The sequence below is a fragment of the Aspergillus aculeatinus genome, assembly GCF_003184765.1.
Source record: "Aspergillus aculeatinus CBS 121060 unplaced genomic scaffold BO66scaffold_8, whole genome shotgun sequence".
Lineage (NCBI taxonomy): Eukaryota > Fungi > Ascomycota > Eurotiomycetes > Eurotiales > Aspergillaceae > Aspergillus > Aspergillus aculeatinus.
This window is the reverse complement of record NW_020291477.1, coordinates 651,419-664,888: the sequence shown is the minus strand read 5'-3', so window position 1 is coordinate 664,888 and position 13,470 is coordinate 651,419. Positions and strand designations below refer to the sequence as shown.

Below are 13,470 nucleotides of genomic sequence, written 5' to 3'. Positions count from 1 at the left end.
CTCGGCGGCCCGAGGGTCGTCCAGCGGATTAACTCTCGTTCCGGTGGGTTGAGCTTCGGCCAATCACGGTTTAATCTGCATACTCAACGCGTCCCCGACACGAACTGGCCGCGGGAAGTCGTCGCGCATCGGCAAGCTACAGTTCAGTTGGGTACCATCTTGATACTCGTTCGAATTGCGTCTGGTGCTTTTGGTCAAGCAGGATTGGCGATTCGCGTTGTTTGTCTTCTCAAGTCTCCCGTCTTGAAAGCTGGAATAGCTGCGATGGATCAAACCGAGGAAGCTGGACTCGAAGAGGTATGTATCCCATTATCAGGGTGGTGCGGTGCTTGCCCCCCCCCCTGCGTATACGGCTTGAGCAGTTGTGCTGATTGTGTTGTCTTCGAACTCAATACAGCGTTTGAAATCTGCTCTTTGGCTGGCAATTGGGAGGATCGTGGACGAAGAGACTATCAAGCTCGGTATCAACGCCACGCCTCAGTTTATCGGGGCATTGACAGAGTTGGTCTGGGCTCAGATAGGTTGGTGCTTCTTTCCCCCTCCTCTGCCTACCATCGAGCCAGCATGCTGGATGGACTCTATCAGCAGCGTTCTTTCAGATGTCTCTCGTTGGATGCTTCCTTCTCTCGTACCAGACTTGCGCCCGAATGCTGACTGATATCCCCAATAGAAACCGTTAGCCAGGACTTGGAATCATTTTCCAAGTAAGTGATACTCTTGAGTAATTCTTTTGCCTGGGGAATTTCCTGTCATGACCAAAAGCTGGCTGCCTTCTTGCGGTTCTGTCTGACGCCCAGAGACGTTGATATTACGATATGCTGACATGCTCGGCTTTCCGTTTTAGGCATGCCGGCCGCTCGACGGTCAATGTCACCGATGTCATGCTCCTGGCTCGCCGCAACGAGGGCTTAGAGTCCATTCTCCGCGCGTTCGTTGAGCAGATGCGCGATCGAGAAGCCTGATTCAATGGGGACCCACTGACTGGTGTTCCCTTCGGCGGGGATTACTTCAGTCCAAAGTTAATGTGCAGATCTACCCGACTGCTTCCATATCATTGGTGGCTGGGCTTCTCTGCCATTCAGAGCCAACTTTTAGGGTATGCAAGGCAAACCCATTCACTTCCGTCTCATGACAAGTCCCCGTAATCGAGGGGGTGGCTAATCTTTCGACAGGAATGGTGGCGGGCCGTGTTCCCAAATGACAGCTGCGGAGATCAAATTGACGTGAATCTAGAAGGTCTAATTCGTCGCGGTTCATGACGCCACTGCTCGAGCATCCTGACAACGCAAACAGGCACGCGATATCTCCGGGCGCCATCAACCTCGACGGTCTAATCACGGCGCCAATTCCAGAGAATTCTGAACCTATCGCTGAACCACCAGCTATCCTCTGACGTCGGACGAGGGCCAGCAAATCATGCTCGCGCTACTCCTGGATTGATCCAGAGAGAAATGAGAACACCTCCGGGAGCCACCTGTGAGGCTCGCTTCAACGCAGGGTCAATGCAACCTCAGATACCTTATGTTGTAATGATTATCAGATGAACAGCCTCTCGTCCGACCAATTGAACATCATGTAGACAAAGTACTGTATATACACTTTAACCACCAATGAAATCTGAAAACATATCCTGCTCGCGAGGGAGACCTCATATCGACTTAACGTCATTGCCACGTCTGCATTTCGCCGCGACATCTTATATAGCACTCGCTTCATGAAAATGGCTGTATCCACTTTTCTTTGACAGCAATCCTTCACCGTATTCGCCATTGCGTGGCTCCACGAGTATGTATAACACAATACCAACTTATATCTCACGACGAATCCAACTCGACGAGAGCGAAACTAAAACGCTGAACACTGCGACTGACTCGGTCAAAGCTCTGCGGACGACTCTAACGGGCACTGCACCCATCATGAAGGCCGTGCGCTTCCACGGACGGGGCGACATCAGGGTAGATGAGATCGAAGAACCGACATGCGGGAAGGGACAGGTCAAGGTATTTTTCCCTCCTTCTAGACGCTTATTCTCTACTGACGGTCACGCCCGTAACATAGATGCGACCTGCCTTCGTCGGAATCTGTGGCAGTGGCAAGCGATCTCCCGTCACCACTCAAGGATCTCTACGTCCGTACTAACCCTCCTAGACTTACACGAATACCTGGGCGGTCCAGTCCTAGTACCCCAGGAACCGCACAAGATCACCGGGGCCACGCACCCCGTAACCCTGGGCCACGAATTCGGCGGGGTCATTGAAGAGGTCGGCGAGGGCGTGACCCACGTCTCGCCGGGCCAGCGAGCCGTCGTACGGCCCACCATCTTCGACGAAGAGTGCACGTCCTGCAAGCTGGGCTACGAACACTGCTGCGAGAACATCGGCTTCATCGGGCTATCAGGTACGCCCGCACCCCTAACACCTTTCTTGGCCTCGAGCAAGAAACAAGGACGAGCAACAATCCAGCTAACCACCCAACCATCCGCATACAGGGTACGGCGGCGGCCTAGCCAAGTACATCGTCGCGCCAGCCGACCACTTCTACCCGCTACCGGACACCATCTCCCTCGAAGCGGCGGCGCTGATCGAGCCCCTGGCGGTGGCCTGGCACGCGGTGAACATCTCCCCCTTCAAGCCCGGCGACAGCGTCCTGGTCCTCGGCGGCGGGCCCGTGGGGATCGGGATCGTGCAGGTCCTGAAGATGCAGGGGGCGCAGAACATCCTGGTCGCCGAGCTGATGGCGAACCGCCAGCGACTGGCGCGGGACTACGGCGCCGCGCACATCATAAACCCGCGCGCGGAAGGGCCCGGCGGTAACACGGCGGCGCGCGTCCGCGAGCTGACGGGGGGCGCCGGCGCGGATGTCATCTTCGATACCGCGGGGGTGGAGGCGGCGCTCGACGAGGCGATCGGCGCCTGTCGCACCCACGGCACGATTGTCAATATCGCGGTCTGGGAGAAGCGGCCCGCCTTGAGGGTGAATGACCTCATGTATAGCGAGTTGAAGTATACGGGGTCGGCGCTGTATGATGAGAGCGCGTTTGTGGGGGTGATCCAGGCGCTGAATCATGGTATGTTTCATGCCCTAACTTTTGGGTGATTGTTGATGGTTTGGTCGACGGGAGGCTCTAACATGGGCGATAGGCCAGTTGGCTCCGGAGAAGATGATCACCGCGAAGATCGGGTTGGATGATGTGGTGGAGAAGGGGTTTGAGGAGCTGGTGAATCATCGAGATGCGCACTGCAAGATTCTGGTCGATGTGCAGGCGTAGAGTTTGAGGGGGTTGCTGTTGACGTGCTAACGACGATACGAGTTTCTTATTGCCACGGTGTATGATATTGTTGAATATGCGCCATTGCCATTGCCATTGCATGATACTGCAGTACCCACAGCATTGAGTAACTGTCGCTGCTACCACTGTACACTACTGTAACAAGAGTATCCCAGTCCAGCAATCGCACCCCTAACACAGCCCAGCGCACAAATCCGTTAACCCACAACCACCGCAACTCCCCCACTTATCCATCCCATAAGTGCCACATCACCCGTACACTCAGTAAAAAATGACACCCCACAATTCGCCACCGACCAGAACCCCGCATACTGTGTGACAGCAACCTGAAGTCATACTTACATTGACCCAGGCATTTGAATAACATGGTCATCCTGCCATACTAGGTGGCAAAAAACATCAACTGGGTCCCATAGCTCAGTTGGTTAGAGCGTAACGCTAATAACGTTAAAGTCGAGGGTTCGAGCCCCTCTGGGACCAGCTTTCTTTTTGTTTCTGTGTGGGCTTCATTCGCTAGGTGAACGCTGGCTTTGATTGCTTGGGGCTTTTTTTTAAGGAAGTGTGGTGGTGGGCTTGAGTATGAAGGTTGATCTAATCTGGGTGCGTTTAAGGGTGGGGTGTTGTAGCTCATACTATTTTCACATCTGTTTTCATGGAGATTGGTTGTTGTTGACTGACTGACTCGCTGGACAAGTGTATTGACAACTAACTTAGGGGACGGGTGCCTTTGAAATGACTTCATGCAATGCGACAAAGTCATCGCCATGCCCCCAGGAAATGGTCGTGACGGTTCGTCGTTGGAACTAGGCATTCCTCGTCCAGTATATCGGGCTGTGCCTTATTCTGTCAGGCTTATCAAGACCCCGATATTGATCACCTATCGACGCGAGCGACCGTGCACCTGGGTACACAGTCCACCACCGGCCTAGCTAATACTCCCTCTAGAGAGGTTGCAGAAGCAGTGTCACCCCCGACTCTTCGGCGTTGATTGTTGTTGAGGATTAATTCTAAGCCCAAGGATGGCTCGCGTCCACCTTGGCAGTCCGAACGCATGCACTGAATTGGGTAAATCCGGAATATTCTCGCTATTTACGGTCTAGCTCAGTATTGCGATTAAGCGAGTTTTGCTCGGGGGTGTGACACTGCTTACGCAAACAAGTCTAATTGAATAGCTGTAGATGCTCCAGAGAGAGAGATAGCGGTCGAAATTGGTGCAGTATGGGCGCCTGGTGCAAGGTAGATCGAAGAGTACACAAATCCTGTACAAAGCCAATAGAATGTTGAAAGGTTCATGGGAGCCAGAGAAATGCTCACTTCTTATATACCCATCCCTAGTTATCTATGTCCGTGTCTTATATGAACCAGCGTAGCAGACTCTGTGGGCCCGGATGTATGGCCAAACGCATTGACAATGCAATTAAATAAAAAAATTCCAATGGCGTTTTCTAGTAACGATCATCCGGCTCTGCAGAAACGTATCCACTACAATTTCTAGACCGAATTAGGCCAGCCCTTTTCATAAAAAGGACAAGAGATTTCATGTTCCACCTTTGTCATAGTATATGCCAGATCTCCTCTGGCATAGATGGCCCTTGCGCAGCTAAGTGCCTATTGGCGCGAGACTAGATCTTCTTGCCGAAGGTATGTCGCTTTGAGTCGCATCGAACAAGAGATGATATAGACGGCCTTCAAATCACCTCGAAAGTGAGCCTTGACAAAGACTAGACATTGGCTGATGAAGAAACCACAATAAGACCTGAAAAAAGATTTATACTGTACCTAGTTGACTCTCAGTTTCGGTACGTTCATGGATTCTTTTTCGGGGAGGAGTCTATCTGCTGAGGTTTGTGGCATCCCGATTCAGCTGTAGTTAACTTTGCATGAACTGATGTCGAAAATCCTGATACATACCTGGGAATACCTTTGGGTTGTTGCACACCGAGGTCTCGTCCGTATTCTGTCCATTGGCGCCTTCCTCTCGTGCTCGCCTGCTAGCACTAGCATCTGTAGGCATGTGTCTTGAAAAGCTGAACTGTCTCATTGACGTGAACAAATCCACGGGAAAAACCACTGTTCTGCGCCGCTTTACGAGCATAAAGACAGATACGACAAAGCACAGAGTCATCTTTAAGCTTGTGAGGCCAATCAAGATACTCGATTGGCACTGATTATACCGGATATATGCCCATTGGTTATTGGTGATATAACGTGAAAGACGATTTTTAGTGAATCCGCAGCTGTAGGACTATTCAATCCAATACGTTGGCCGTGCAGCATAGTCTATCTAACAATAGGCCTCACTCAGTCTCTAGGCATGTCTGCAGATCGTGATTCATCCATCTCTAACTCACCCAGTTCTTCTATCTTCATGATTAGCTCACATCAACTGCAATCGTATTTACGCTGATGCCCACTCGAAATGCATCTCCAACCACTGTTGAAAACCTGAACAAGATTATAAACATTATGAGTGCGCTTATTGAGAATGGAGATACGGAGTATTTGAAGGAAGATGAAAGGGAGTGGCTGTATTGTGGGAGCATATTTTTAGGGTTGGTTGCTTCGCTGGAGTTAAGTATAAGGGAGGAGCTCATGTCTTAGAATTATATGTTAACTAGTTGCTGGTGGGCACTCTAATGCGTAGAATCTAATCAGCTTTCTTTCTGGGCAGGTGGCCGTCTTGTGCGACATTTCCTAAGGGAAGTGAACATTCCTACAGGTCGCTATTCTATGTGGTGGATAGATATACCACTTTATCAACTGGACTGGGACTTTACCCACCTGGATAGGAAGGGAAAGGAATGCCAGTAGGGTTAAATCATTTCCCCGATAATCATAGCTAGCGAAACTCACTCATCTGGAAATGTATGGCAGTAGGAAGGCCATCAAGGCGGGTGTAATCTGTCTTGTGGCCCTAAATCAAACCCCCGTGCGTCCACAATTTCCTTGAAACGGGTCAAGTGACGTGATTCGCAATCAAACGTATACTTTGTGCCTAAACCGCACCACAAACATTCTCGGGTATCAAAGCCTCCGCTGCAGCAGTCAAGGAATTCTGGAGAAGGTCGCTCAAGTCGCTCTGTTTATTTGTATCGCTTAGCTCCTTGGAAACTGGGATTAAGGTAGCGGAACTTACGAGGAGATCTGAAAGAGCTTGCCCTAGGCTATTAGGGTCCGGACCGTCTATGGAAGATTCAGCCGCCATCGAACCAAATATAGCGATTAAAAGTTGCAAAAGAAGGTCTAAAAGAGAGCGGAGCAGATGGACGATCAGATAGAGGGTTGATGATATGCATCGACACTCGACCGGAACTAGGGTTGCCAGAATCTGGTCAACATTTGAATCTTCGTTGATATCACCTTCACTTATTCCTTCACCTTGGCTGGCAAGATCGCCGCAGAGTGCCCCCGGAAGGAATGACTGGGCGATGGCAGTAAGATTTCCATCCGCTAGGGTTCTGAGCCTTTCCTATTCATCGCAGCAATGATTAGCAAAAACCCCCGCAAAGCCAGGGCAGGTAAAAAAAAAATTTATATCATACCAAACCGGCCACGGCGGATCCAGTCACCGGGACTACTCCACCCAGAAGGCTGCCCGCATTGTCCGTCACCGTGTCTAGAATTGAACGGGCAAGATGTGTAGTAAGATAACCTGTCACCCCTGTACATTGACAGGCTAGTTCGACTAACGCACTCTGTACTTCACCCAATTGGGAATCTTCATCAATACCCGCAACACTGGCGGGGAGATTCACATTGGCGTCATCTTGTCTTTTTATTGGCGATTGGTGAGAGACGACCGATATGTGGTCGTGAGTCGCCCTTTCGACTTTTCCCTGTTCACCGGTCGGCTAGATTAGCCCTTTTGTCCTTCGTGATGGAGTGAAAAAAAAAAAAAAAAAAAAAAAGGAACAGCCATGCCAAAAGGATGGTCATTGTTTTCCCATGGCCCGGGAGAGGCTTGACAGCCTCGATCATCGCGCCGAACGTCGTTTCGATTACCCGATGAGCTTGATATTTGGGGTCATCCGAGTCCAGGCTGATGCCTAGCCTGGTGAGTAGGCTGTGCACTCCAGCCAAGGACTTATCTTCCACTGGGAACTTGTCCAGCTGACGGAGTGACGTAGAGCGTCTACTTATCGGGTTGTTTGGTGGTGGCAGGTCGAGTGGGAGGGTTGGTGGATGTGCGTGGACCGCGGTCGCCATAGCGGCGAGTCCAGCCCAAAGCAGGAACACAAACTGCATATTGGTAATGATGACTTTGCAAGTCAAGTGCATTTGATGTCAAGCAGTAGTAGACTGGCAGGTCTCGATCAGGGGGCTATATATATAAGTACACGACACTGACCTCGCCAAGCAACATCGCATCCCCCAGCTAATGAGTTATTGGGGATGGGAAAAGCAAAATCCTATAGTTTGTGCTCGGGACAGGATCAACTTCCACTCCCCTGATCGGCAATTGACTGATCAATATGGATATGTTACAAAGATCATCGCCTTCCTACCTCTAGACTTATTACTTGTGGAACCCCCACTAGCATCTGCATGATGATGCACACACTATTCGGAGATGCCCTGGGAATAGAGTGTTGATCTTCTAGGGGCTGGAAACAGCAGCATATCCCTGCCGGCCCTTAGTTTTTATGCGAATCTGAAAAGTCGCAAACTCCGCGAATGACAGGGTATGGGAAGTCATGATCCTGTTAGCACGCGGCTTTCTGTCTACTAAACAATCTGGGGTGTATGTTGCACATGTTTATCTACCAGCGTGTGGACAATCCGCCCTGCATAGAAGGTCGGGTCCGGCATTCTCCTGTTCAAACTCCAATGATTTATTAAGTTGGAAGAGATGGATCTGAAAACCATGTTTTTCTTAGTGGTGTTCTGCCTCTAGATGAGTGATCGCCTTGAATAATAGTGGTGGAGAATGGCTTTCATAAATTTATTCGCTGAAATCCACCCTTCGTTGTCTTTCTAGAAGGCGTACTGTATGACTGTACCGCGGGGATTATTTGATTGGCTGACCACAACATCTGCAAATCGAATCGATTCGGTCTGTACCTGAGAACGCACGCCGCCCCCCCCCAACATTCCAACTATGGATATGAACTGCATTGTGGGAAAGGTAGCTTTTCTTTGGGTAGTGACAACCGCAGCTGAGTTCGTGCCTATTCCTCGATGCGGTAGGCAGGCAATGACCATGTTATGCAGATCATTACGGCCAAGCGTGTATATGTTGCTGTCATTGGGGTTTCAAAACAACATCTCGTGCTGTACGTCAAGCTCTTAGCTGAGGGGTTCTGTTCTTTTGCTTTCTGTGGGGCTTGCTTTTTCGTCCATCCTTATTCAGAGGGGGCCCATTGAATGCTCGACATGGATGGTAGAACATTGTATTTATCCCCAGGAGGGGGGCCTTTGATAAGGATACAGAAAGGAGATGAATCAACCAGACAATAATTCCATTTACAAAAAAAATAAAAAAAAAAAAAAATAGAAAAGAGAAAGATCTCAGGGCCTTTGCCCCGTGCTAATATATATGTATATATTAGATTTTAAAAATATAATGATATGATGACCTCTAAGAATCCTAGAATTATAACAATCTCTAAAATAATTTCTGATATGAAAGACTCTTACTGCGATATCATATGTAATGCCGGTAGCAATAGAAATTCTACCGGTGTGAATAGCAGTTATCTCCCGTCTCTATCCATGCGATTAAGTCGACGACACACAGCTTGGTATCCTTGACTATATATGTCTTGTAAAACAGAAGGCATGGAGGCAAAAAGATGGTCCCAGAGGGGCTCGAACCCTCGACTTTAACGTTATTAGCGTTACGCTCTAACCAACTGAGCTATGGGACCAGTTGCTGTTGGTGCTCGCTCGAAGTTGTGCTCTAGGTGGATAGGTTTAAGATTAAAGGGATCTGTGTATACCGGGGATGGGGTTTGATAATCAAGTAATTTTATTAAGCAATTCTAACTCACCCTTTTGTGAGTTCGTGGGAATATATATCTAGCAAATTGGATTGGGAGTCATGGGGTTGAGATACAGTGTCCGTATATATACCATGCTCAGGTGGCTCTGAAGTAGATAGGATATGTCTCCGGGTTGGGCCTGGGTGTGTAGCAGTACATAGTTTGTTTAGTAGCGGGTGAGGTCTTAGGTATCAACTGGTGCCTGTGGCTGAGTTCTATACTAAGGGCATCAGTCCCATAACAAAAGTAATCCTTTTTTTCAAAAAATGTATATATATATATATATATATATATACAAATATGATCCTAAAAATATGATCTTGATTAAAATTTATATTTCTAATAAATATTGAAATAAGTGATATAAATTGAATTAATCAAAACGAAACAAGAATCCGACATCCTGGAACATTAGATCCAAGACCAGTGGGGATACCGTAAAAAATAAAAAAGCTTGCTGTATCGCCTCATCCCCTCTCCAGCCCCAAGCGGCAAAGGAATTGTCGGCGGTGGGTGGCGTCGATCAACCTCGTTCAGCCGTGGGAACTAGGAGTAAACAGACTACAGTTCCAGCTATGGAACCAAGGAGTACCTAATGGACAACAAGGTGGACAGTCCCTCAATACGCATTCACGCGTGGGGTGTAGACCCCGCCCTGCACCACAGCTGGCTTCGTGTACCCGCTCTGCACCACCGCATCAGCCTGTAGCTCCAGCCCCGCCAGCTGGAAGGGGCGTGTATCCATGGACCATATGGTAAGCGCCAGGTAGTTGGGTCCATTATGATTGATGATTCCCTCTGGTATGGGAAAGCGGGTTTGCGGTCCAATGTGGTTCACTGGGTTCTACTTAGTATGCCTTCTGTAGGGGTGGGAGGGGTCATGAATACAAGGACTGGAAGGATCTGATCTTACCGTATTTACCAAATTGCCAGCCATTGATGTAGAGTACACTTCGGAACGACGCTGTGGAGGTATCCTCAGTGGCATTGCTACTGCTACTGCTGCTGGTCTTGGTGAAGACGACACTGAGAGGAATGTCGTATTCGGCGGGGAGCCTCAGGTTGAAGGAGGTGGCCCAGAAGCGCAGTCCAGGGCTTGAGATGGCAGTTTCCGTTGGAGCTCTGACAGGGGATAGGATGAGACGACTGTCACGACGAGTGGTATTGGTGTTTGCCGACGATGTTAGGGCTCCAGGGAGATGGTAGCCCTGGCGCTCGGCAAAGTAAGCGCCCTCATTCAGGGGTCCACGGCTGTGATCGACGTATTGTTCGCCCCCCAAATTGCCGGTGATCTTCCAGGTGATCGCTGTCTTGGCTCGGCTCTCGAGATTATAGTCCAGCAGGCCACGTGGATCCTTCATGGTGGCAACGTTGGCTGGGTAGTTCTCGTCGTGGCCCATGTGGTCGATCAGCACCGTGACCACATACGGCTTCCCCGACTGTAGCCCTTCCAGGGGGATGGTCTGGTTGTGAAACATTTCTGCAGAGCTGCCTGCCCATGAGGTCAAATGCGTGCTGTTCAGCCACACAGAGTGCCCGTAGGCGTATCCTCCTTCAGTCAATAGGTACAGCGATGTCTCCGATCCCGTCGCTACGAAGCTGCCGCGGTACAGCAGAGACCCTGAGTGGTACCCATAATCGCTCGCATACAGGGAGAAAGGCGTAGTCAGGTTGCGTGGGTTGGTGCTGGAGGTATGATTACAGCGCGTCCACTGCCTGTCATCATAGCTCGTCTGGATCTCCGGCAGCGAATCAACCGCATACCACCGCTGGGCAGACAGGTCAGGCAGCATCAAGGTAGGACGTTGGTACTGAAGCGTGCTGATCAAGCGTCCGTTCGACCGGGTGGTCTTGATGGGCTTTCCGTTGAAGCTAACGGCTGTGGCAGCAGGCGGTGCCGCGATAACCTCAAGTTCAGTGGTCGCATTGAGGTCACCAGTCAGTTTGAGAGTGCTGCCCACCACCTCAGCACTACGGAGGAGGTAACCCATCTTCACAATAACCGAGCTGTTGCTGCGCGAGGGTGAAGCATATCGCTGTATAGCCCCCGCGATGGGCAGATCCACGACCCAGTAGTTATAGGCCTCGTTGCGCCAGAGAAGATGGACCTCGAGTCGGTCTCCGAAGTGGACCACTCGACGAGATGGCTGCACCGACCACTGAGCCACAGTGGCGCATGAGGAGACCGTCGTGTCCACGCGAATTCCCTCATTGCCCTCGACAGCAGATGGACTGCCCAGTGCGCGAGGGACTGCGAATTCATGCGTCTCCTCCTGACCTCCATACAAAATGAGGACCGACTTGTTTCCAGATTTCTTCCAGGAAAAGACTTCAGCAGTCGAATATATCAGGTTGATTCCGCCTACATTGTAGTCTGCCACGTGTATCTTAGAGTCCCGTCCACGCAGACTCAGCGCTCCTCCTAGCTGCGGGACGCTGACGTTGCCAATCGAGGTCGAAATGCGCAGCTGATACGCCACATTGTCATCTGCGGTGAGTACTCCGTGTCGAATGATGTAGAAACTTGTGCTGTTGGTGCGCAACCGCGTAGTCGCCAGGTTTGACACATTGGTGTAGACCCCGAAGCTGCCACTGTCCGGCTGCGCGACAAGGTAGGCAGGGGAGGCTTGGAGAAAGCCCGCCTGCAGCTTCAACTCGCTATACTTCTCTCTCGTAACCTCTCGGTTCTCTTTGATGGCTGCCCCAACGTCATATGAGGTGTACCCTCCGGGATGGCCCAGATTGCCCCAGTTGGTGCCGCCAAAGATCTAACCATGGTCAGCAGGCGCCAAAGTTTGTGTAGATACTGGAGACGAAGCAGATATACCATGTAGAGACTCTGAATGGCGATGCGGTAGCCGTAATTGAGCTTGTAGAAAACCCGCTCGAACTCGGGTCCGATATAAGCAGCAGACGCATCGACGCCCACTCCTCCCCTGAGAACAAGCGTAAGCCTCACGGCACCTCTTATATATCTACGTTTAGGGTACGTGTCCTTCTTACCAGGCATCGGGCACTCCACCTTGAAATTCCGAGATGGAAAATGGTGTGGTGGGACTCTGCGCTAAATGGATGGTGGTATTGTACATGAGCAGTGGACTGAGCAAAGAAGACCAGTCGGACGAGTCGGAAGCTGCCATTGCCATCAGTAAAAGGGATCTCGTATAGGGTCTTTGAGAGGAAACAGACGTGCAGTAGCCCATCCAAGTGGATAGGAATCAAAGCTGTAGAGATCGACAGCCCCAACGCCCGTGCCCGGAGCGAAGTTGCCTACGGGATACGCATCATTGAAGATGAAAGGGACGAGCAGACCAGCCTGGCGATACTGGGTCTCGACATAGGCCATATACTCTTTCTCGAGACACGAAGTATCGATACTAGTAATGCTGAGGTTGTTCATCTGCGTGTACCCCGTTTCCGTCGCGCAGAGGGTGTACTCATTCTCCGGCTGCACCAGAATAACCGGACCACCGTTGGTGATCTGCGCCGGGGCGATAAGCTTGCCCATAGCTCGGATATAAGGCGTGATGGCATCGAGAAACGCTGCGTCGGTGTGCCGGAACTCGCCGTTCAACCGTTGCAACCAGCCAGGAAAGCCACCCCCGGACACTTCGGCATTGATGTAAGGACCTGGACGAGCAATCAAGTAGATGCCCGCTTCCTGTGCAGCTTCGAAGAACTGATCCAGCGCAAAAACTCCAGTGGTCCGAATGTGGCCTGGCTCGCCTTCCAAGAGCGCCCAGTCCAGATAGAAGGAGACGGCGGAGTAGCCCAAGGCTCGAATCTTCTGGAAGACATCCAGCCACAGGCCCGGCGAGGGGAGTCGAAATGGATGGAATTCCCCGGAGAGGAGGAGTACGCGTTCTCCGTTCACGAAAAGGGACCTGTCGTCCCAGGTAACGATATTTTGCCTAGCAACAGTGGTGTTAACTGATGTGGACACTGCTGCCGTGGCAAAGGGAAGGTTCAGACCTAACCCCGTCAGGAGCAGGCTGGCGAAAGTATAACTGAAGCGCATTGAGATGTCTCCTATTCTCTCTTGGATCGCAAGGAGGGTGATGGACGGATTGAGGGGTCCGGTGTTCAAGTATTCCCTAGAAATGTACTTGAGATACATATACCTCGGCTTGTTGGGTGGCATGCGTCATAGCTCGCGTTTTCGTACCTCTACCCTAATTAGTTGAGTCGGGACGTCAATCA

General features: G+C 50.7%; 3 protein-coding genes and 2 non-coding genes across 5 annotated transcripts; 3 read left to right on the top strand and 2 right to left on the bottom strand.

The window, feature by feature from the left end:
- Positions 1 to 264: 264 nt before the first annotated feature.
- On the top strand, positions 265 to 962 carry BO66DRAFT_409061 (CENP-S family protein; the record flags this gene model as incomplete). Its single annotated transcript, XM_025649158.1, has 4 exons — positions 265 to 297; positions 398 to 521; positions 671 to 704; positions 845 to 962. The coding sequence occupies 4 exons, from the start codon at positions 265 to 267 to the stop codon at positions 960 to 962; spliced, it is 309 nt and encodes a 102-aa protein (XP_025507107.1).
- A 954-nt stretch (positions 963 to 1,916) lies between these two features.
- On the top strand, positions 1,917 to 3,268 carry BO66DRAFT_315604 (uncharacterized protein; the record flags this gene model as incomplete). Its single annotated transcript, XM_025643478.1, has 5 exons — positions 1,917 to 2,000; positions 2,059 to 2,089; positions 2,149 to 2,397; positions 2,489 to 3,067; positions 3,141 to 3,268. The coding sequence occupies 5 exons, from the start codon at positions 1,917 to 1,919 to the stop codon at positions 3,266 to 3,268; spliced, it is 1,071 nt and encodes a 356-aa protein (XP_025507106.1).
- A 427-nt stretch (positions 3,269 to 3,695) lies between these two features.
- On the top strand, positions 3,696 to 3,769 carry BO66DRAFT_t75. Its single transcript has one exon. It is a non-coding gene; the product is annotated as a tRNA-Ile (tRNA).
- Positions 3,770 to 9,082: 5,313 nt separating this feature from the next.
- On the bottom strand, positions 9,083 to 9,156 carry BO66DRAFT_t73. Its single transcript has one exon. It is a non-coding gene; the product is annotated as a tRNA-Ile (tRNA).
- Positions 9,157 to 9,889: 733 nt separating this feature from the next.
- On the bottom strand, positions 9,890 to 13,288 carry BO66DRAFT_315775 (glycoside hydrolase family 35 protein; the record flags this gene model as incomplete). The annotated part of the gene is made up of 5 exons (XM_025643481.1): positions 9,890 to 10,107; positions 10,184 to 12,038; positions 12,098 to 12,206; positions 12,274 to 12,403; positions 12,460 to 13,288. 5 exons carry the CDS (start codon positions 13,286 to 13,288, stop codon positions 9,890 to 9,892), a joined length of 3,141 nt encoding a protein of 1,046 aa, XP_025507105.1.
- Between the last annotated feature and the right edge of the window lie 182 nt (positions 13,289 to 13,470).